Source organism: Thunnus maccoyii, chromosome 9 (genome assembly GCF_910596095.1).
Source record: "Thunnus maccoyii chromosome 9, fThuMac1.1, whole genome shotgun sequence".
In the NCBI taxonomy this organism is placed as follows: Eukaryota; Metazoa; Chordata; class Actinopteri; order Scombriformes; family Scombridae; genus Thunnus; species Thunnus maccoyii.
Window position 1 is genome coordinate 30,787,979 of NC_056541.1, and position 21,980 is coordinate 30,809,958.

Here is a 21,980-nt window from a genome sequence, read left to right on the forward strand (position 1 = left end):
GTTGTAATGTCAGCAGCCCAAAAACAGCCTATACTTAGTTTGAGTGACAGGAAAGCAAAATCCAAGAAGAGACCTCATAGTTGTTTCTTTCATTACTCCTAGACACAAATGAGCTATTTTTAAGACTAAGGTGAGACCAAAGGCTTTTTCTCCTACTTTTCTCAAATGCAACTCAGGAGAAACAACCACATATAATCTCATTTATGTCCTGCTCTGATCAAAACAAGAGATCTCTAAATCATCTTAATTAAGTCTAATTTAAGTCTCTTGAGCATGGGACCATGAGCTTGAAGAAAACTGAGCTATGACTCCTAGGATCTCATGATTCTTCTCAAATATATCTCAGTTTTCTCATAGTGATCTCAGGAGAAACAACCACATATAACTCATCTGTGTCTTACTCTGATCAAAAGAAGAGATCTCTAAATTATCTTAAACAAGTGTAATTTAAGTCTCCCCAACATGGATCAGAGAAAGCTCCAAGAAAACTCTGCTATGACTCCTAGGATCTCATGATTCTTCTGAAGTATGTATCAGTTTTGTCTTACAAACAGACTGGAGTATCTGGCACAGAGAGCGAGCTCAGAGAAAGGCTGGCTCAGAAAAAAAGAGCACAATGCCAAATAATTCCCTATTATATTGTGAGCTAGCTACTACAGGTAGGGGTGTCTACTGATTCAAGCTGGTTCACTTCTGATAAAGGTAATTTTATTGGCCATATTATTTCATTGTGCTTCATCACAAAAGCAGACGAGTAAAATATGCCACTTTCTAGCTAGATATTGGTCCAGGTTAGGAAATTCAACCAGGCCACTTTGAATGCAAGGATCACCCACTATCAAGGGGTGTGTGTGTGGGTGCGTTTGTGTGTGTGTGTGTGAGGGGTAAATATCTTTAAAGTACTGGAGCATTGAGTTGCTAAAAGATAAATATACAGATGTGATTCCTTTAATTTGTCTGCTTTACCACTGTGTTACCTCGGTGCTGCTGTGGTTGTAAAGGAGGGGGCTGTACTAGATGCTAGGTAGCAGCAGAGTGCTTGAATCCTGCTAACAGGATTTTAGGATAATACACCCTCCAACAATTTGGTTGCAATGGCAGAGTGGTTATGTCTGTACTTCCTCTCGATAACTCCACCGGAAGTGAAGCAACTGCAGTAGAAACTAACTGCAGTGAGCTAGCTTTCTTGTAGCTTAGCACCGCACATTATGTTCGTCATGTCTTAATTCAAAGCTCCCTTGTCATGTTTGTTTGTTTTGTAATGCTCTTGTTACATCTGTTGTTACTCTGCTAGCTTTTCCATTTTTCAGTGGGATTTCCCATCGTATTTATATGTTGTTAGCATTATGCTACATGAGGATTATTGTCCTGTCAGTCAGCTCAGTTTGTGATGTTAAGTGTCATGTTGTGAAACAGATTTATTAAAGTAAAAGTCACTGCATTCAAAACGTATGTTACAGTAAACATTTCAGTTAAATGTAGTTTAAAATCATCACATAAAGTCTTCAACTTTTTCCTACTGTTGGAGGAAAACCTCCATGAACATATTGTGAAATTTAAAGGAGCCAAGTTTACCGGTGAACATCTCCTTCTTATAAATGATCATTTATGATTTCTCATAAACAGACACTAACTCATTCTGTAAACATTTAACATTATTCAATATTAATTTTAGCTCCATGTAAAGTGAATAAACTTGATGTTTCCCAGATAATGCCTGTCTGCCATAATGACACAGTTTACACATTTTTATAACTATAACAGTGCTTCTGAGTGAAACATGATGCCAAATTTAGCAGAAGACCTCAGTAATATATAAAAAGTCTGTTTTGTCAGGTAATAAATATTATCAGTGTGTGATAATAATAAAAAAAACGTGAACCAAATTAAATTAGTAAACTTTCTTTCTGCACTGGCATAATTAACCATGTACAATATTTTCTTATCTTGTTTGTGATATATGAAAATATTAGTTTGCCAGCATCATAAATTTGAAATGTTGATTTACAGAATGACTGGATCCAAACCAAAAGACTATATTTCCCTTCAACCAAAATGAGGGACGTACAGCTGGAAACTATAGTTATTTTTTATTTTTATTGGATTATTTTTTATTTTTAACTTTGTGCTGAATAATTAAAGGATAGTGACTGTCCAGTTACATTTTTTTAACTGTTGTGTTGCTTTCATTAGGGTCTCATAGACTCAAGTAAAAGTACTTGTGTAAAAATGTGCTTAGATAAAAGTAAAAAGTAAGTCAGTTAAAATGTACTCTGAGGGCTGGACCAAGCTCACCCAGAAAAAGGAAAATAAGTCATTTTTGGTGTCAAAGTTAATTCAGTTTATGCAACCATGTTGGGAGTATCGTGAATAAATTTTTTTTAGCTGTCATGAACCCCAAAGGTTGAGAACAGCTGCTGTAACAGTGAACTGACATTTGCACTATCGTTTTGTTTTTATTTTGAATATCAAGTCAACACTGATGTTGCAAGTAAAAGTTGCATGTTTAATGTAAACGCAAAATAAAAGTGTGACTCAGTTGGCTTGAAATTCTCAGTGTTGGTTCTTATTTCTCCCCAATGCTCCAACCCTTCATTCTCACCCTTGTCTCCCTTTTTCTCCTAAGGGAGTTTTAGGAGAAACATTTCAGATTGAAGGGATCTCAAGAAGACATAGAATTGAGATCTTACTTACAACTCTATAGTGCTGCTCATAGGTTTTTAGGAGCAATAGGCAAGATATGAATGAACTCAAAAAGATAAAATGATGAGATCTCATCTGTTACTTCCTTTTCTCCCATCGTAATCTCAATTCAGTATCCATTTGTCTGACCTAAGTCTCAAAAATTCAGTCTCTCATTGTCTCATTTTTTGCCTTAAGGGGGTTTTAGGAGCAACAATTGAGACTGAAGGGATCTCAAAAAAGATTTTTTTCTCTAGGAGTTGCCATCTAGCGGCTGTGGTAATTGTGACCCAGAACAGTGGTGCAGTTAAGATGACATATGGAGGGTGGATGGAGGCATTAACCCAACAGTGGACTAACCCTAACCCTAACCCTAACCCTAACCCAAGCCCTAACCCTAACCCTAACCCTAACCATGATCTTTCCCTAAAACTAGTGGTTTTTATGTCTAAATCTAACCAGACCTTAAAGGTTCTATATGTAGAATTGTGAAGCAATTTACATGTATTAATGTTTCTTTATTGCAAATGAGTGAACGGGTAGTAATGTAACGTAAAAAATAAGACCTTCCCCAACATTGTCTGTAACAGCCTGTGGACTGATTTCTATGTGAAGGAAGGTTTTTGCGCGCTCCCCTGTGCCTTGCCTCTCTCCCGCTAACGTCAATAACTACACAATAACACAACAAAAATGGTGCTATCTGACTTGAAACAACCTGCAGATATTAGCTCTCCAGCTAATGAGACAGCTAGCTGCCTGCGTCAACCACAATACATTTCACAACAAAACACCCCCGCAATGACAAGTCGCCCGCTCCTGAGCACACACAGCTAAAACAACATTATTTCCTCAACAAAAGAGCAGGAAACAAGCACCAGAGCAATAGCAGAACATACTTTACTCCTTTTGTTTTTCCTGTTGGTAGTCCAAAGGCCATAATAAGCACAGTTTTCACAACAAAACTGCATCGTCTTGCTCCCCGGCCACAGCTCAAAAAAAAAAAAAAGTTGGCGGTTTGCGGGTCGGGTCAGGTTTGGGTGGTTGATTAACGCATATTTGTGCAAGTTGGGTGGTGTGGATTGGCTCTCAACAGTCAGCGGCCACAGTGCGTGTGTGAGTGTGCGAGTGCACGTACATACAACAGGGGGAGGGGCTGACTGACCGGGAGTGAGAGATGCTTTGCTGAAACATGGTGCAAAACACTAAATTTTTCATGTAATTATGAGAAGTGTAAGTGAGAAAAAATACATCACTTGTAATAGTCTCACGCTGCGAGCAAATGAGCGAGAACGTGAGCCCAAGCAGCAGGATGTTGACTGCAGTTCATTTAATGGCCACAGATGTCACTAAAGAGAAGGAATTTCTGATTCCTACATACAGAACCTTTAACCACAGCATTGTCACATCAAAAAGCATCATTATTTTTTAACAGTGATGTGTAACGGTTTCGGAGAGCACGGATAAATGATGTTGTCCGGCTGATTACTGCTGATAAAGGCGCCAGATTAGAAATCACTCCTATATGATGTTCTGGAGTGATATGGTCAAACCATGTATTTGCATGTTTAATTTGGAGGACTTGTTGTTATAGATGCACTGATTTTGTTTTATTGCCCAATAACTTCCCAACATCATCAAATTTCTTCCCAGCTCATTATTGATGCTTTGAAACATTACTGTCAACAAGATTTAAATAGTTTTCATTTATTTAACAGCTTTTTTCATTATGTATGATTTTGTCTTTTGTTTGATTAACAAGTGAGTCTGTGAAAAAACCTCATATGGTTCTTAAGTTTTTTGTTCTTTCAGCGATTCAGTCTTTGCAAAGTAAGTATAAATTAAAGCTGCAAGCAGCGTTGAACGGGCCTTCGCGCCCTTGCGTACATCGGGCCGCGGCGCAGCCACCTAAGCTTCTGGGAACCAAGAAAACATTTGGAGATGATCAGTGTGAGAGTCTTTTGACACACAATACTAACCAGTGTCTCTCCGTGAGCCCACCCCTCTGTTCACAGACAATTATGAATTATGAAATCAAAATATTGTTAACCTTAATCAAGAATTCAGGCACCAACTGTAGGATCTGTGAGGAACACAGTTGATTATTTGCTATAATTATCAATTATCAATAATAATTAATTATAACAATTAATAGAATTATTAATATGAACTAACAAATACGGAGCACCACCCGGAAACCGGGACCAATAACCGAACAAGGTAATCTCATAAATGGGAGTTCACCTAGAATGTTAATATCTGAGAGATAAACATTCAAGGGTGAACAAAGAAGGGTTGAATTCAAGCTCTGACTCCTTCAATCAGCCACTTTTCATAATATGTTACACAATAATGACAAAAGAACTTCTCTTTAAAGATATAACAGTGTTTATTAAACTTAGCAAAATTAACAAAGTTAACAAATGCTTCATTCAATACATAGCTATTCTAAAATCTAATTCTACCAAACAAAACACAAACAGCTTTGCACAGGGTTGGACACTTGCAGGGGAATGCATGTATGTATGTATGTATATGTGTGTGTGTGTGTGTGTGTGTGTGTGCGAGACAAGATGGCAACTGGGCCTGACGTGATGATGTCGACGGTCTGCGATGCAGACCTAACTGTGGGAGTAAGTCACGTCACGCAAGACCCGAATGGCAGAAGTACAGCAGTGTCTTGGCTAGACAAAAACAAGGTGACTGGTGGTCGGCGTCTTGCCCTCACCCAATTCCGTGAAAAACACACATGTCTGATGGCGGATAAAGAAAGACATCGCAAAGCATTGTCCGATGTTATCTGACCATCAGATGTGCAAAAAGATGTCGGTGCGTGTATCTGTGCGCGCGTGTGAGTGTGTGTGTTAGTCGCAAGAGAGGGAGGAGGGAAAGCGATCGTGAGAGGGAGAGAAGCGGTTCTTTTGTCCACAGAGAGCGCACGTACGGACGGCAGTCTGTAACGCACGTTGTCTGGTTTCAGATCGACAAAGCAGTTTACTTTCTCACTCACGGCGGCACAAACACAGCAGTAGTCCCGAGCGGGACAAACACAAAATAGTCTAGCGTGGTGAACACAACTAACAGGCAGCAAACTTAAAATACTCCTCAGAGTAAAGCAGAGAAAAATGGACTCAGCGGTCCGTCAACTCACACAACAAGAACAATAGCAATAAAGCTTAAAAGCTAAACAACAGCAACTGATGATGAAAAGAACACACAACTACTCTGCCCCTGCCTAGACTTATGCCTCTTACTTGGTCGCTTCACAAAGCGAGCAGGGTGTGTGTGTAGTCCGTCTTAATGTCCAACTTTGTCCTTGGCTAAAAATAGATGTGTGCGAAGTGGAAAAAAAATACTCGTACACTGTGCAACTACAAATTGCAACCATAAAAGTATATGAATTCTAGAAGGATTTAAAATTGAAACGACGAATACAGGAAGTGATGACGCTCGTAACACCAGCGGAGCGTTAACTGCAGCATGACCGAAAGAAGCACAACCAGTTAGCCTCTGCTAGCCTCTCAGCTAACCCCGGCTCTCTGTTTAGATCCAACCGGAGCACCGAGCCCCGATTTGTTATTCAGCTGCTGAATAACAAATCGGGCCAGCCAGCTGAGTGAAGTGAAACCTGCACAAAAAACACCGGGACCATCACGGTAAAACAGTACGTACAGAACTGCTGTGTTCAGCTGCACAGATAGGAAATCACTCGGCTGACAGGATGTACCACTCTGTCAGGAAAAATATTTTACTCTCCCCTTTTTGGTGTATAACAACGGTTGGTAACCAGCATAGTGGGTGCATTACTGCCACCCTCCACTTCGGACAGTGAACCAATGATTAAAACCTACACATTATTCCTGTCTGTTTAATAAACTACAAAACAAACCTGCTGCTCCACCCTCTTGGCGGGTCCATTACAGTTTTAGTGCTGTGATCCGAAACTCCAGTCCTCCTGAGTTTTTCCCTCATGTAGGCTATAGTCTTTCTTGATCATTAATACAATATATGATTACATGTGTAATAGTCTCCTCAGCCAAGTGGCAAAAAAATATGTGCATATATCAACATCAACAATTGGCAAAAATTACAGTCATGTTGAATAATCATGATCTCAATATTGAACAAAAATGATCGTGATTATGATTTTTGCCATAATCAAGCACCCCTAAAAACAACAAATTGTGATTTACACACACACACACACACACACACACACACACACACACACACACACACACACACACACACACACACACACAGAGTTTAAATATGTTTGTGATAAATTGTAAATATGTATGTAATGAATTGTTTTCTTTAAGAAACTGTTACTTGAACATTTTTCAGTGTGCTCCTAAAGTTGTATGTATGCTCCTAATTTCTTTCATTTAGGAGCACATGTACTCCTTGAAAAGAAGTAAGGATTGAACACTGCTGTCAGATGTGTAGAGCATTAAGTAAGTGGAGTGTGGTGCAGTCTAAGGGCTTCTGTCACAGGCAGTAGATGTTTACTTTACCCATCCCCCCCCTCCCATTCTCTATCTCCCTCTCAGCTGCAGAGAAGGATATCAGTGTACTCTTCTTGAGAAATATCCTCATAAATCCCATAACTTTGGCCAAATCCTAAATAAAAATCACATTTTTTATCCATTGATACAGGTTTGAAAGTTGTCAGACTTATAGTTTAGACACCAGATGCCCCAGTTTGGCACAAAGTCCATGCCCAGAGATTGCCTCCCCATTGGTTTACATTGTAAGGTGTAATGTCGCACTCCAACTTTCAGGGCTTACTAAATCTAAACCGTTCGAGTTATTACAAAGTTTTTAATAACTTTTGCTCAACACAGTGTGATAAGTCATGTATTAAAGTTTGAAGCCGGTACCATTAACGCCCTAGGAGGAGATAGCGTTTATCCTGTTGGATTTAGGTCAGGGGTATCTGTGAATGATTTGTAGGTCTTGATGAGACGAATAATTGAGTTTTGGTTCGATCTCTCTACGACATTCCTACGGGCCATGGCAGCCGTTTTCGATACATAGGTGGCACTCTCGAGCACATTTTGGCACTTTGGGGGTTAATTTTTACATTTTATCAAATGTTTCACCAGACCTGATGTGCGTGCCAAATTTGGTGAGTTTTTGAGCATGTTTAGGGGGTCAAATTTAGAGTTAAAGTCGCGTAGTAAGAAAGAAACAAACACACGAAAAACAATAGGGTCTTCGCCCTTTGGGCTCAGGCCCTAATTAAATGACAAATAAAAGACAATGAGCTGTTTCTTGCTAAGTTGGTCAGCTATCAGGAATGTTCATTCAGAAAAAACAGTATTGCCATCAATATCAGGAATTCCATATTACCCATGCATGGATATGATTTCTAGTGAGTAAGTCATACCATGACTACCTCTTTAAAGTCACAAAATGAAGTTTGGTTGACTGTGTGAAATACGTGTGGTCTATGACATGACAAACGGTTTTTAATACAATTGGTTCACTTGGGTTTCATCTTCACATTTCAGTCTAATCTAATGCATGTGCAGTTTATGATGGATTCTCCACACACTGAAGATATACAGTATATCTGGATTTCTGCTAAATTAAATTCTCATTTCATTTAATGTTGCTCAGTTCTCTGCAAATAAAATACATTAAATTTAATTTCTTCTGTTGTGTACTAAGCTTCATTAAACAGGAAAATTGTTTTCTTACATTGCACAGGAAATCAGATGGCAGAATCTGCTGTAGGTAAACAAAGAAATAATAAACCTGATTTCAAATGATACAAAATCTAAGACAATTTGATGCTAATACTTCAGATAAGGTAATAAAATGGAAAATAAACTTTATTTTATTTATATAAAAGTCATTGTTTAGTAAGTTGGGGACACAAGACAAGGTGAGGACATAAGACAAATGTATCTGCTGGTGTGTAAAACATGTACAGAAGAAGGAATTCAAAATAACAAAAACATGGCGCGCCTAAAATAGACAGTCATTGTAACTGGCAGGGCCTTTTATTCTCTGCTGGGTGGTTAACTTCCTCATATTATGCAAGGCTCTAAACACAGATCTATTTCCCCAATAAAACCAGCTGCTGCCAGCAGAATCCTCACTTTGGGAAAATACACCATCAGACTGTTAGTAGCCAATAAAAGCAGAGGATGGATTACATTTTCAGGAGGCCTGTGAAGGCCAGGCCGTTGCCCCCTGCTACATCTGCTACTGTTAAATAAACAAGACTGGGTTAAAACCTAGTATATGGCTGGACCGTGTATGGTCAATGTGCGAAATTGTGGCCAATTTGTTCCAGCGATAGTCAGTGGTAGTGTCTATAATGTGAATTCCTGGATATTAAATGATCATCTGCAATTTTCTGTAGTGGTCCCAGTAATATTTGTTGTTAAGTGTACTGAAGTAGCATATCACATGACATGCTGAAGCTACGTTTGAGTCAAAAAACAAAAAAAAAGGGTATAAATGCAGGTGCAAGAACAGTACTTTCCACACATATTTTGGGATGTATGTTTTTTCTAAGACTCACTCTGCATTGAGTGTTTTGTCAGAATGATTGTTATCTGCAGTGCTTTAACTATGTGCTTTCCCTCATTCCTCTTGGCGCATGGAGAGCTGCTTTCTCTCCTACTCTGCAAGCTCGCAGAGTAGGAGAGTTTGTTGGCTCTGTCCCGACATGACGCTCCCTGCCAGCACCGAGGCTGCAGACCTCACGTGCTGGGTCAGCCACAACAACTCCACACGCTCCTCCGACAGTCGTGCCATCATGGCATGGGAGTCCAAGTGCTGGCTCAAATGCAGGGTACTTTTAGTGTGGGGTAAATTTGGAATGAGCTGCAGTCAATGAGTGGAAACGCTGTAAATGCCCTCCTGAGGACGTAATAGAAAACTGTTCATTGACAACTGTTCATGAAAGAGCAATGCCCAATGGGGAAGCCCCAACACTTGGGCAGCTAACCAAACTCAATCAGTCAGTCTGTCAATCAGTCAGTCAGTCAGTCACTGACATCTGTGGTTATAGTGCTGTTGTGGTCCAGCCAAAAACCTGAGACTTGCAGGGCTGATCACAGCCACATCTGTGCTGTAAATCTATTTATTCTTAATCCAGAAAAATCACAGAGATTGAAGCTGTTTTATTTATAGCTCACTATAGTGCAAGGAAAAATACAATAGAGGTCTTGTCTAAGGCATTAATATTTTTTGTCAAACTATTGTTTGGAATGTATTGATATTTAGAAGATAATGTATACAGACAAGCATTGAGATGTGCTCATTTGGTTTGTTACTTCAGTCTTTTATTCTTATTTGCTAAAAAGTCACTCACCAGCTTTATTGCTAAGCTATGGGGTCATGAAGACTCCACTTTCTTTGTGGAAGTCAAGGATGAATGTGTGTCATCTGAGCCCTGCTTCCCTTTCACAGCAGGTGAAAGCAAAGCTACAGTCATGATTATTGCTAAATAACAATGTTTTAAGCCAGTGGTTTGCAACCTTTTTAGCTTGTGACACCTTAAAACAAAGTTCTTTCTGCTTGAAACCCTTTGTCTACCTGTTGTGAGCAGTTCAACCACAGCTGATCACAGTTTTTCCCTTTTTTTAATCTGAATCATTTCTGGAGGCCTAGAGAGGTCACATTTCTTCCAGTAATTAACAGAAAAAAGCGACAATTGGACTTAACCTTCCCCTGGGCCTTGATACATGAGTCAAATCAAGTGATTGGACACTGTGAGCTGAGCTGGTGATGGTGATACCCAAACTCCCACAGAGTCAAACACCACAAATATAATATACATATAAAAAAATTACATAAAACTTTGGAAACATGGAGCATGTCATGTGGTAAAATGTATATCATATGTTTAAAATTCAAAGGCAGAATTTGCTTTTCCAAGGTTTTGTAGGTGAAGAACACACACTCTTGCACTAAAGAGGAATCACTTACCCCGTTTCTGCATGAAACTGAAAAGGTCATCAAGAAACTCTTTGCGCTTCTCATCATCATCCAATTCATACAACTAGAAAAAAGAGAAGGAAAGAAATCAATTAATAATTTAGTAAAATTTTTCACCAAGAAAATAAACAGCAGCATGTTGGTAGAAAGCCCTCTGTGTCTCCTGAACAGCAAGGTCGGTTTAGATTGTGGCCGACACAAACGAGGACAATGAGTTGCTTCAAAACAATCTCTGAGTTAACCTTGAGCACAATGAGTGTATCATACAGCAGCTGGTGATCGGCAGCACAAAGAGGTTGGGCATGCACGTTCAATACAAAGACACACTGTGCCACACTCGTGCCACAACTATATCAGGAAAATGCATTTTGGCCATGAATAGCTTTTTCACATCTAGGAGCCTTAGCAAGGTATGTCTTTGTCAGCTCTTAACAAATGACCGTCACATCAGTTTTTCATGTTTAACCCCTTCATGCAGATGCACACCACATAGTCTGAGAGAAGAAACACACAATGTAGTGTGATCCATTAATGCAAATAAATGCAAAGCCCCGGGCAAGGTGTTTTTAATATTTTGTCCACCCCTTTTTATATACATGGAGGGACGAAAAACACACAACAAAAGTCATGAAATCAATGCAACATCATCAAAAACACAGATTTAAAAAAGAGCAGTTGTATAATCCTGTATATCCTCTCTGACACAATAACTGAACATTATAATAGCCAAAATCAACACCAAATTGCACTGATGCTACCTGATCTGCATAAACACAACCTCATCTGCTCCACCTGTACGTCCTCACTGCAAACAGGTCTGTATGGAAACCAAATGCAACCTCAAAAAAATAAGACCCAACAAACTGCTCTGCAATTGTGTTTGCACTGGTGGCTTTCGTCCAGCATCAAAACAAAACACAAAAACTTCACAAGAGTGGGATTGTTTGCATAGTGGTCAAACTGGATTGATTTACACTGTACACTGTGTCTCAAGCCCTGAAACAAACCCCACAATATGGTGACACGCTGATACCTAACGATTCATTTTTAAAGCACTCACAAATTATGATAACAAGTTTATATCAAAAATAAATATGCAAACTCCCAAAAAGTGACATTGTAAAGAAAATAAAGAATTTTATAATTACATTAATTTTTAATATCAGACAGTGCTAGTACAGTAATTAGTAAGGCAAACCCAAGGTGTATATCTTCAGTTATAAAGTATTGGAGTCATGGAAACAGGACGTTAAAATTCAAATACACACTGGACCTCATTCACTATTATGTGTGAAAAAATGCTCTTACATTGCGCACAAAATAAGTGCGCATGCAAAATTACCATTGGATTCATGACATGTGCGCACCAACCAGTTTTGTTCTTACCACTGTGCATATGTTAGTGAATCAGAATCATTCTACATTGACAGGTGCGTTCCCGCTATCGGTAATTAGCGTACTACTATGCCCCCATTTGTCTATAGGAGCAGTGCAGCAGTAGAGAGAGTTGTCACTCATTGCAAAGAGGGCCATGATGGTAAAAATGTAGAGAAACTTAAATGCTAGTGAAATACAAACAATAGTTTCAGAGGTAGAAGCCAGAAAAGGCAGATTTGGCTGGTAAACATGTCATTAGCACAACTGTTTGGAGCTTGACTTTGGATCCTGTATACGGCCTGCATACCTGTTGCACCACTACCACGCAGTACATCCATACCAAATAAAAAGTTGGTAAATGTGTAGATCTGTGGAATTGATCTGAATAAATCTCTACTGCTTCACCAGGTATACATTGTGTTTGGTCTCTGACCGTAACAGGCTGTGATGTAGTGAAAGCAGAGCGTCAGGCTGCTGGTTAACCAGCTGCATATATCACAGCCAAATCTGTCACATTCCAGTATGGAAACTCTGATATATAAGTTATTGTCATCTAAAAGTGGGAACAATTAATATATTAATAATTTCATTACATTTATGATGATGATTTATGGATGACAATGTCTTAACTATTAATTTTATAACTAGTAAATAGTGTATTATTAGCAATTTCACAAATGTTATATATTTGGCCCAATAATTTTTTAATAATTGTGGTTATAATATTCTGTTTACACTGAATAAATATTGACTGTATCATTTTTTAAGGCTGTGAGACGTTTATGATTTGTGCGTATACATGGTCTAAGACAGTTCTACATTTGTTCCCAGAGTAAGAACAAATTCAGGTAAGAACATATCGATGAATCCCGGATTTGTGCTTAAAACATTTGTACATATGGTTTAAACAAGAAGCATACGTCTCATCACAGTGACTATTACTGCTGTTTTGATGATGATGTATCAGTACTATTGTAATACAGTATGTCTCCCTCCTGTGATGGTGCAATCATCTATTAAAGATTATAACTATAGTACATAAATCTATATTATGAGTATCTATTTGTTAAATTTGTTAAAGTCAGAAAGCAGCAACTTATATCTCTAATGTTAAAATCAGTAAGCCATGCTTCTGAAAATAAGGTGGATGGGTAGAGGAGAAATCTGTAGTCTAGCTGCCCTTGACTTAGCCCTTCTTGATATATTTAAATATATATATATATGTATGTATGTATGTATGTATATGTGTGTGTGTGTGTGTGTGTGTGTGTGTGTGTGTGTGTGTGTGTGTGAGAATGAGATTTTCTTCTTCCTTTACCACATATGCATTGCACTTTAATTGATGGAATTTCTTATAAATTATTATTTTATTATTATTATACAATTATTATAATAATTATAAATTGTTATCAACAATAAATGCAAAATACTTCTTGTCAAAGTGGTGAAGGTCCATTTACTCCATTTGTGTTTTATATTTTGAATGTGTTTTCTCTCTCTTAGCCATCTCACAGTCATATGTTGTTGATCTGAAAAAAAACAGAGGTAAATGTTAAGATATCCTCAGCAGGATATCTTCTTATGTCTGTCTCTTGCTACTAAAATATACCTCGGGTCACAGACAAGTTTCCTTATTGGCATATCCATTATGCTCCTCATCCTGCCCTATTCACAGGGGCAGTGACGGAGTCAAAGAGGCTTTTAAATGGGCCTCTCCAGCCAGATGCTGGTGGAAATATGTTAGTGGAAATGTTCACTTTCAGTAAGGCCCAGAGTCATGTTAACAGGCTCACTTAATCAATACTGGAAGACAGAGGAATGACCTTTGGAACCAGTGGGGCCCTGTGGACGAGGCCCCAGAGATAATAACTGATCATTTAGAAGTGTATTAGCTGTCACCAATATTAAAGGACCAGTGCAGGTCAGCACTCAGGAGAAAGCCACAGGGGGGTTGGGGGTTCGTTAAGGGGAGGGTTCTGGAGGTGGGAGGTGGTGTGTATGTGTGTGTTTGTGTTGGGGGTGGGGAGGTTGTGAATGCATTGTGAGTACTGCACTGCAGGCGGTCCATGAGGAAGGGAATATCGAAAGGTAAAGGAACAGCAAGTGATTGCAAAAATATTAAGTGCACAAATGCACAGCAGATGACAATGCCGCAGGATCAATTGTGAAGCCCATGGAGAGCAAAGCATATATCCAGAGACGATGATGCACATGTGCTTATAGCACATGCTAACATATACACACAAAGAAGTACATGTAGTAAAATGATTTTATATTTGTTTTCATGATTGAAACATTTGATTCTCCAAAGACTTCAACAGTTGGCTTCAAAGTTGTATTCATAAAGATGATATGGAAATAAAACTACCTGCATTCATTCATTAACAGGTATCTGTGAATTCTAATTAGTTAACCTTACTTAAAAAAAGGAAGCAAACTGATTGCCTTAAGAAAACTAAGTGGAATAGGTATTGTATGTTGCACTAACAAATGCTTATTTGGTGCAGTACATTTAAGGCTCATTTATGCTCAACATTAAATACAGACGGAGCTTTCTGTTCACATCATCTGTATTGGCGCACATTTTCTGAGAGCTTACAGATACAGATGAAACGGAGCAGTACCACTGAAAATATTGGGGACAGTGTAGCCAATAGTTCAAGTGAGACCAGCAAAACGACAACAAAGATATTGATTGTAAATTTCTCTCATCCGTAATCTTAGGGAAAAGAATTCTCCATCCACATGTCGCAATGTGTTTAATGGCCTTACAGACCACCGCCGTTTACAACACTGCCTCCGCTTTTGCCTCTTTCTTAACAGGTACATTATAATGACCTCCTCCACTGTAAGCATGTTTGTTGTTGTCAGAAACTCTGACTCTCTGAACTGCCCTCTAGTGGATGTATTGCTTAACATCCATGCTAACATAAAGGACGCATGGACGTATGTGGGCGTTGACGGTTACATCATTTGAAATGGACGTATTTATTTTCATATGTAAAGGGAGCATAAACAAGCCTTTACTAGGGATGTTAACGGTTAACCGTTGATCTGTTAACTGCCGAGAATATTTTTGACCAGTTACGCATGTTGGTCTATAGGTTAATTTGCATACACACTCTGCGGCGAGACAATTACGTTTTTACAACATCAGATATACTTTTTGAATGGATAAAGTAGTAGTGTAAAACCGACTTCTGCACAGAGTGTTGCATTATGGGTTGTTTATAGTCTTAATGTTGCTAGGCTAGTGTGTGTCTTAAAGTCTGTTTATAGTGAGTGTGTTACCCCGGGATTCCGTCCTCTGCACAGCGCCCTATTCTACCGGGAGCGTGTCAGAAGCGGAGCGTCTATACTGTGGGGAAGCCTCCCGCTGTTTAAAGTCAGTTGCACTCCTACTACAGTAATTACAGCAGCCTAGTCAAAGCTGATAAAGTCCCTTAAGGCTACTGTAATTACTGCAGAAGCAGTGCAACTAAACTGCCCAATTTTGTTAACTTGCTCATTTTCCTTGATTTTTGCGCTTCTTCTATGGTTAAATAGGCTACGTAGTTAAATGGTTTCTTTATTCATCTGTTTTAATTGCATTTATTGTTGATATACAACCAGGAGTCTGCACAGGGTTTTTTATTTTGAAAAATTCTTTTTTACTGCTTCCAAAAATCTGGCAGGAGAGCGTGTGAGTATGTAACTATACTATGATGTAAGTTATATTCAAAAAGAAACATTATGTTTCCATAAACAGCTGTTGTAAAAGGGGGGGGGGGGGGGGGTGGTGGTCTTCTTATAACCAGCGTACTTCCAGCCCTAGTATGTTATGCCATCGAGAGCTACTGTGACTAAACACATTGAAAACACTTTGAGGAGAAGAAGGATGAGCTAAAAGTCAAGCTAATTCTGGTCACTGACTGCTGGGCAGCTCTCAGAAAAGAAAGCTACATCACAACTTTTCTTCAAAATTAACCCGTTAGTTATCGAAACTGTCATCCCTAGCCTTTACACTTGAGTTTTAAGTAACTAAAAAAAAATTGAGTAATTGATAATTTACTTTCGATGTAGTCTTGACTTAGTATAGACTACTCAGAATTACTATTTCAAACAACTCAATCATTTCGAGTGAAATACACTGTGAGTGTATTCCAATCATCACATCTATTTCATTTGGGCTGACTAATGTGACATTTCGTGCAACTTAGAATTTCTCAGTTGTAGTTACTTGAACATCAGTCTGATTTACTTGTTAAAACCAAGCAAACCGATTGCCTTAAAAAGACCAAGTAAGTGTTACTCATGTAACTTAAGTGCTTCAAACATCCATTATACATTCATGAAAAACAGGTTCCATTCTCCTAAAATAATCCCATTTACAGTTCAACATAATAAATCAAGGTAGTGACACAGTTCAAAGTTCAATTATATGCTTTTATTAATTTTTCTTTCTTCTAAAACTGACATTGCTCCTTTGCAATTGTGATTCACACCAACAATACAGTTTTAATTACTCAACCATTTCGGAACAAAGCAAAAATGGATTCCTCTAGTCAGATTTTGCTTTTTTCAGCAGTGGAGGTAGCAGTAGGAGGAGACTGAGTGTGGTGCAGTTTTTGGTAACAAACTTTGGAGAAGAGGCACAAAGGGCTGAAAACAGAGTTGGTCCACACAAGTTGGCTTTGGTTTATATCATTACATCTCAAAAAGTCACAAAGCACACTTTAGTTTCAGGTCTGTTAACACATTGCCCCAAATGCGTCTACATCTTAAACTCATTTATCTTTACTTATCATAGGTCTAGCACTTAGTTAACTCAGTTTTGGAGATGAAAGGTGTATTTTTCTCACTTCACAGGAGGTAGGCTGATAGCTTCATCCTGCTGACATTCAGTGAAATGTCACAGTTAGCATGCAGCCCATGACCATCTTTGTAATGAACTCAAAGGAATATATTCGGCATTAATGTTTTTTAGCTGACTGTCAGCAAGATACCAGCAAATACAAAGCAAATTTCCCCACAACTCTGTGTGCTCCTTTAAGTTGTAACCATGAGAACTTAAGAAGCAGGTGTTGTAGAAGTTACTGGAGTCATCACCAAGTAGAACAGGGAGGCCTCGGAGTGCACATTGCTGTCACATCTGGTTTCTAGAAGTGGATAACAAATAAAGTTCAAGATCATGCAACATTCAAAAGTTAAAGCATACACATGTTTGTAAAAATGTATATGAAACAAGTGTCACCACGATGTTTGTTTGACAGTGCAGCCAACAGTTACTGATTGGAGAAGTAATTTCCTAGATACAAACCACAGCTTTAGTGTTATCAGCAGCAATGGACTCCAACTCTTTTGATAGAGTACTATAAATAGCCAACACTAGTTTAAAATACTGAAAAACATTATAGGTAGCAACATAAGTTCTATAGGGGTTGTAAATTGTACGTATACATACTGTATATTTCTTGGGTCAATCCATTTCAATTCATCACAGTTCATCAAATTTAAAAATGATGAATGCGGTGGGTTAACCCAACTTTACAACAACAAAGTAACTGAAATGTTCCAGGTGTTTTGCAAGTTGAGTATTACAATGACGAGACAACCTACAGAGAGAAGTTAAGCACCTGCAGATACAACAACAAACTCTATGTAATAGATAAAAGAAAGTTCCACTTATAGTGTTGTGGTTCGTAGATTAGAGAGATATTCCTTGATATATGCATGCTTTACAGATATTACAGGAACATACTTGTTTTGATATGAACGTAAATGCATTTATAGAAACATCTATTTGAGGCCTCAATCATAAAAACAATTCAAAAACAGCATTTCCTCTGTATGTAGCAGTAGTGTGCCAACATAGCAAAGTAATAACAATTACTGCAAGAGAGAATGTGAAATCACACATTTTAATTTAGTTTAACGAGACCTAAAAAGGTATAGTCAAGTGATGACTATACTATGTTTAAAAAATGCATTTTTGACTGTAGAATTGCAACTTGAAATTAGACCAAAAAAGTGACCAAGGCACCACAATGTTAAAAAATCATAGAGGAAACAATAGTTCACTCTATCAACGGCACCTGGAGCTCTGCCAATGAGCATGAGCAGGTATTAGGTCCATTTTGAATTGTGTAAAGTGGTGGGGTCAGTCTATTATGTTTGAATCAGGTTACAACATGAATAAGGAAACCCATGGGAGGATAAAAGATTTGGATAGCAAGTAATTCCCAGCGAGCTGGCTTTTGTCATGCTGTTGTCATGCTTTCTTAGCAGTTAGGTCAAAGAAGCTAGCTAAGACTGCCAACATCCCTGAAAAAAAAATGTTTGGGATGTACAGAAAGCCTCCTTGAAATGAAGCAGGGATATTTTTCTTTTTTTCCTTGTCTACCATAAGATACAGATTGAGGTGATTTCTCATTCATTATTGATCACAGGCCGCTTAACATAGCTGACAGCTCATCATAGTAGCGCAATGTAACTGCAGCTTTCTGCAGACTTTCACCACTGGAGTTGAATTAACGTTGTATGGAGCCAATGACTCCTCGGGTCCATGTAAATTTAACTATGGCAGTGTGTTGGTGTGTTGGAAAGACTGTTACAGTGGCACTAGAGTCACTGGATACAGAGAAGTAGCAGGGACCCACCTCAATGTAAACGCCCTAACAGTGGAGAGACACAGACACATCTGGACACACCAGACTACTAAACACTCCGGCTGGTAGTGACGGTGTGGGTGATGTACTGCAAGTTTGGCAGTGCTTGGTTTTGGGTCATCCGTTTTCAACATGGTGCCCCTTTCACAAACTTTCTCATATTACAGCTAAACAGTACACTACAATATGTTTCCGAAAACATTTGAGGCAAAAAATAGGCAATGCAGTAACAGAATTTTGATTCATATTTGATCAGCACTGCCCAGTTTGACCAGTTTGATCTGAGTTTTGTGAGCTGGGTGCTTTGCGCAAATTCCGTGGCATAAATTTCCAACCTGCAACCAAAATGCGTTTGCTGTGCCAACTCGGGAAAACAAAGAAATCAGACTTTCCACTTTAATTTTGGAACAGTTAAAATAGGTTTTCATGCGATCCCAGGATGATGGTGGGAAAATGAGTCTTTACCACCAAAACGTGCCTGAATAAGTTCTGCCGGTCAAATATTGTGCAGTGCTTGTTAGCTAAGTCAGCTAGCGTTAGCTAGCTAACGTTTAGCAAACGTTAGCTAACACTAGCTAACATTGGAAGCAGTCAGAAACACAAATTCACACAGTTATTGCTTGCTTGAAAACTTACCTTATTGTTAAGACAAAATGAGACTTCACGAAATGGTCAAAATCCAAGCGGTCTCTCATTCTTTCCTCATCTTCCTACACTGAGTTGGCACCAATCTACTACCTGAGCATGCATAAGAACTGAAAGTTGGCTACTGTACATGCTCACACCCCAGCCTTTGTTGCTACTTGATTGTTTTAAGTTTCACTCAAAACAATAAGTAAATTGTTTTCTTCACCTTGCAATTCACTGTTACATAAAAACTAGTAAGAACATATTGTTGATAACTGAGTAAAGTTAACTAGTTTATGTAAATCGCGACAGCTATTAGAATTTACATCTAATGGTATTGCTTATCTGAATTAACACCATTCTAATGCATATACTAGATACATTTTTACATTGTGATTATGACTTTAGGCTGTTATGTACAATGTAATGATTCCCAAATAGCAAATTAATCAAAATCCAGAGAGTACTTTGAAGAATTTAAAATTACCTGACAGGAATATAAAGGATATCAAACTAACTACCTAATGTTTTTTTTTTGTTTGTTTTTTTATTGACACAGATAATAGTACATTTTCTATTGTAGTATTTGAGAATAAAATCATGTTGGGTGTGTTGGAGCTTTATGTGAAGTGGATTGCTTAAATCCATCTTTCATTACTTTCAGCTACACTTTCTAAGTTTAATCATAAACCTAAAAGGCTTTTTTTTTTCAAACTGACAAAAACCTGCACAGAGGTCTTCCTACAATGCCCACTCAATGCTCTAGTCTGTCAGTAAGAATGTCATGATCAAGGGTAGTGAATGCAGCACTGAGGTGTATGTAGGCAGAGCGGTATTAATCTACACTACAATCTGGTGAAGAAGTTAAATGTCTTTTAACTGTTCAGACAAATAATTTACTAAATGGGTTTGGAGTCATATCACCAACAACAGTATCAGAATGTAGGTCTACATTAAAATTACAGTAGCAAAGCCTTTAGATATGTGAATAGTTCTGCAGGCTAAACACATCTCCACTGGATGCACAGGGATGGAAATAAGAGGATTTACAAAAATGTCAGGTTGTTCCTTTACCAGCCAGCTTAACATGATGCCCAAACCAGACCCTTGACCACTTTTCACATGGTAATATTCATAGACTGCCTACAAAGATTTAACATCTATGTAATAAGCAGTGAACTTTTCTCAATAAAATGCATTCTGTTCTGTTATAATTTGTTATAATCATTCATACACACAGTTTTCTTGCACAACGTCATTTGTTTAGGTTTCCTGCATCCAGCTCAGAAGCAAAGAGAAATGAGCTGTGTGGGAGAAAAGAGTCACCGGGCAGCATTCCTGTGTGTTTGAACATGTCTTGATACCCTATTTGTTTTTGTTTTCCCCTCTGTGTGTTTGAAGTAAATGAACAGACAGACAGGCTGAGGCAAGCTGAAGGACACTGGGTTCAGCTAAACCTGGAGGCTCTCAGGCTGCTATCAGGCTGCCAGTCACCAGGTCAGCTTAGGGAAGCCTGCTGACATTGAACTTGGAAAAGCCTTCTTGCCATTCTCCTTTCACCAGAACTACACCTGTAAGTCACAGTCTGTGAGATTACACTCTGTAAAAATTGGATCTGTTATATCAAGGCTTTTTTTCATTTTTGCTTCTTAGCATTTTCACAAAAGTGTCCAAAACAGAAAGCAAAATTAAGTGATTTGGAAAAAGTGGACTGATAAAATTGAAATTCCATTTTGGATGTTAATAAGGGGAAGTGCGAGGTGCAAACATAAGGTAGCACCAATATGAGGTTTTGTGCAAAGTGTGAACAAATTACCATCTGAAAAATAAATACATAGATGATGAATTATGACTTGTTGAAAAAGTCATATGTGAATTAGTAAATCAAACTCATGAGATACTAGAGATACTAAGTCATACGTAGAAGACACTAACTCGTGATTTTAAAGTTATAATCAAACAGATTTCAGTCCTAGCTGATTTGGCGACACCTGTGGTTACTGGTGGTAACAGCAAGTGTGTTTTAATCATAGACTGTAAAAAATATGGATGTAGTCACTGTGATGTCATCCACTGGTTTGTGGACTGCTGTTTTGAAGCCTCAACTTTGGCGATTTCACCATCTCCATCATGGATTTGCCCGTCGCCATGTTTGATTTTTGGAGCCAGAAGTGACCATATTTGGACGAGAGGGTGAAGCTTACCATAGTGTCAGCTGTTAGCCTGGTTAGCACGTTGCATTTACAATATATGGTTAACAGTCATAATGCTAACGCTAAAGCCAATTACCACTAAAGAAAAACAAGCCTAAAACCATTAAAACAAAAAATACTCACCGGAAAAACTGAACATCTGTCTTTTTAGAGTGTCTTTTATCACAGTGGAATGCTGAATAAGACTTTTTTAGGCGACCAAAATGTTACAATTAACTTACGCCACGGTTATGTTACGTAATCAACGTTGTCACCATGGTAGTGACTTTTCAATCACAACGTAATCACACCCTAAAGCATATGATGCGTTATTGTCTATTTTACTCTAAATAGGGCCATAATTTACAAAATGAAAATCATGATGCATTGAAGAAGACTTGATACTAGCGATTGAGACCATAAACTCATTGGGAAAGTGTTTACTGATGTAATAAATAAAGCGAGAAGTAGGTTCATTTTCTCAAAGACTTTCATACAA

The 21,980-nt window shown here is 38.4% G+C and overlaps 1 protein-coding gene and 1 long non-coding RNA gene across 2 annotated transcripts in view; both read right to left on the reverse strand.

The window, feature by feature from the left end:
* The window catches only part of arid3c (AT rich interactive domain 3C (BRIGHT-like)), a 138,933-nt gene that overhangs the window by 30,398 nt on the left and 86,555 nt on the right, over positions 1-21,980 (reverse strand). Inside the window, exon 3 of the mRNA XM_042421997.1 lies at positions 10,630-10,702. Within this exon, the coding sequence (XP_042277931.1) occupies positions 10,630-10,702 (73 nt within the window). The remainder of the gene's footprint in view (positions 1-10,629; positions 10,703-21,980) is intronic.
* On the reverse strand, positions 16,420-19,482 carry LOC121904320. The gene is made up of 2 exons (XR_006098206.1): positions 19,299-19,482; positions 16,420-17,153 (listed from the first exon to the last, which is right to left on the reverse strand). It is a non-coding gene; the product is annotated as an uncharacterized LOC121904320 (long non-coding RNA).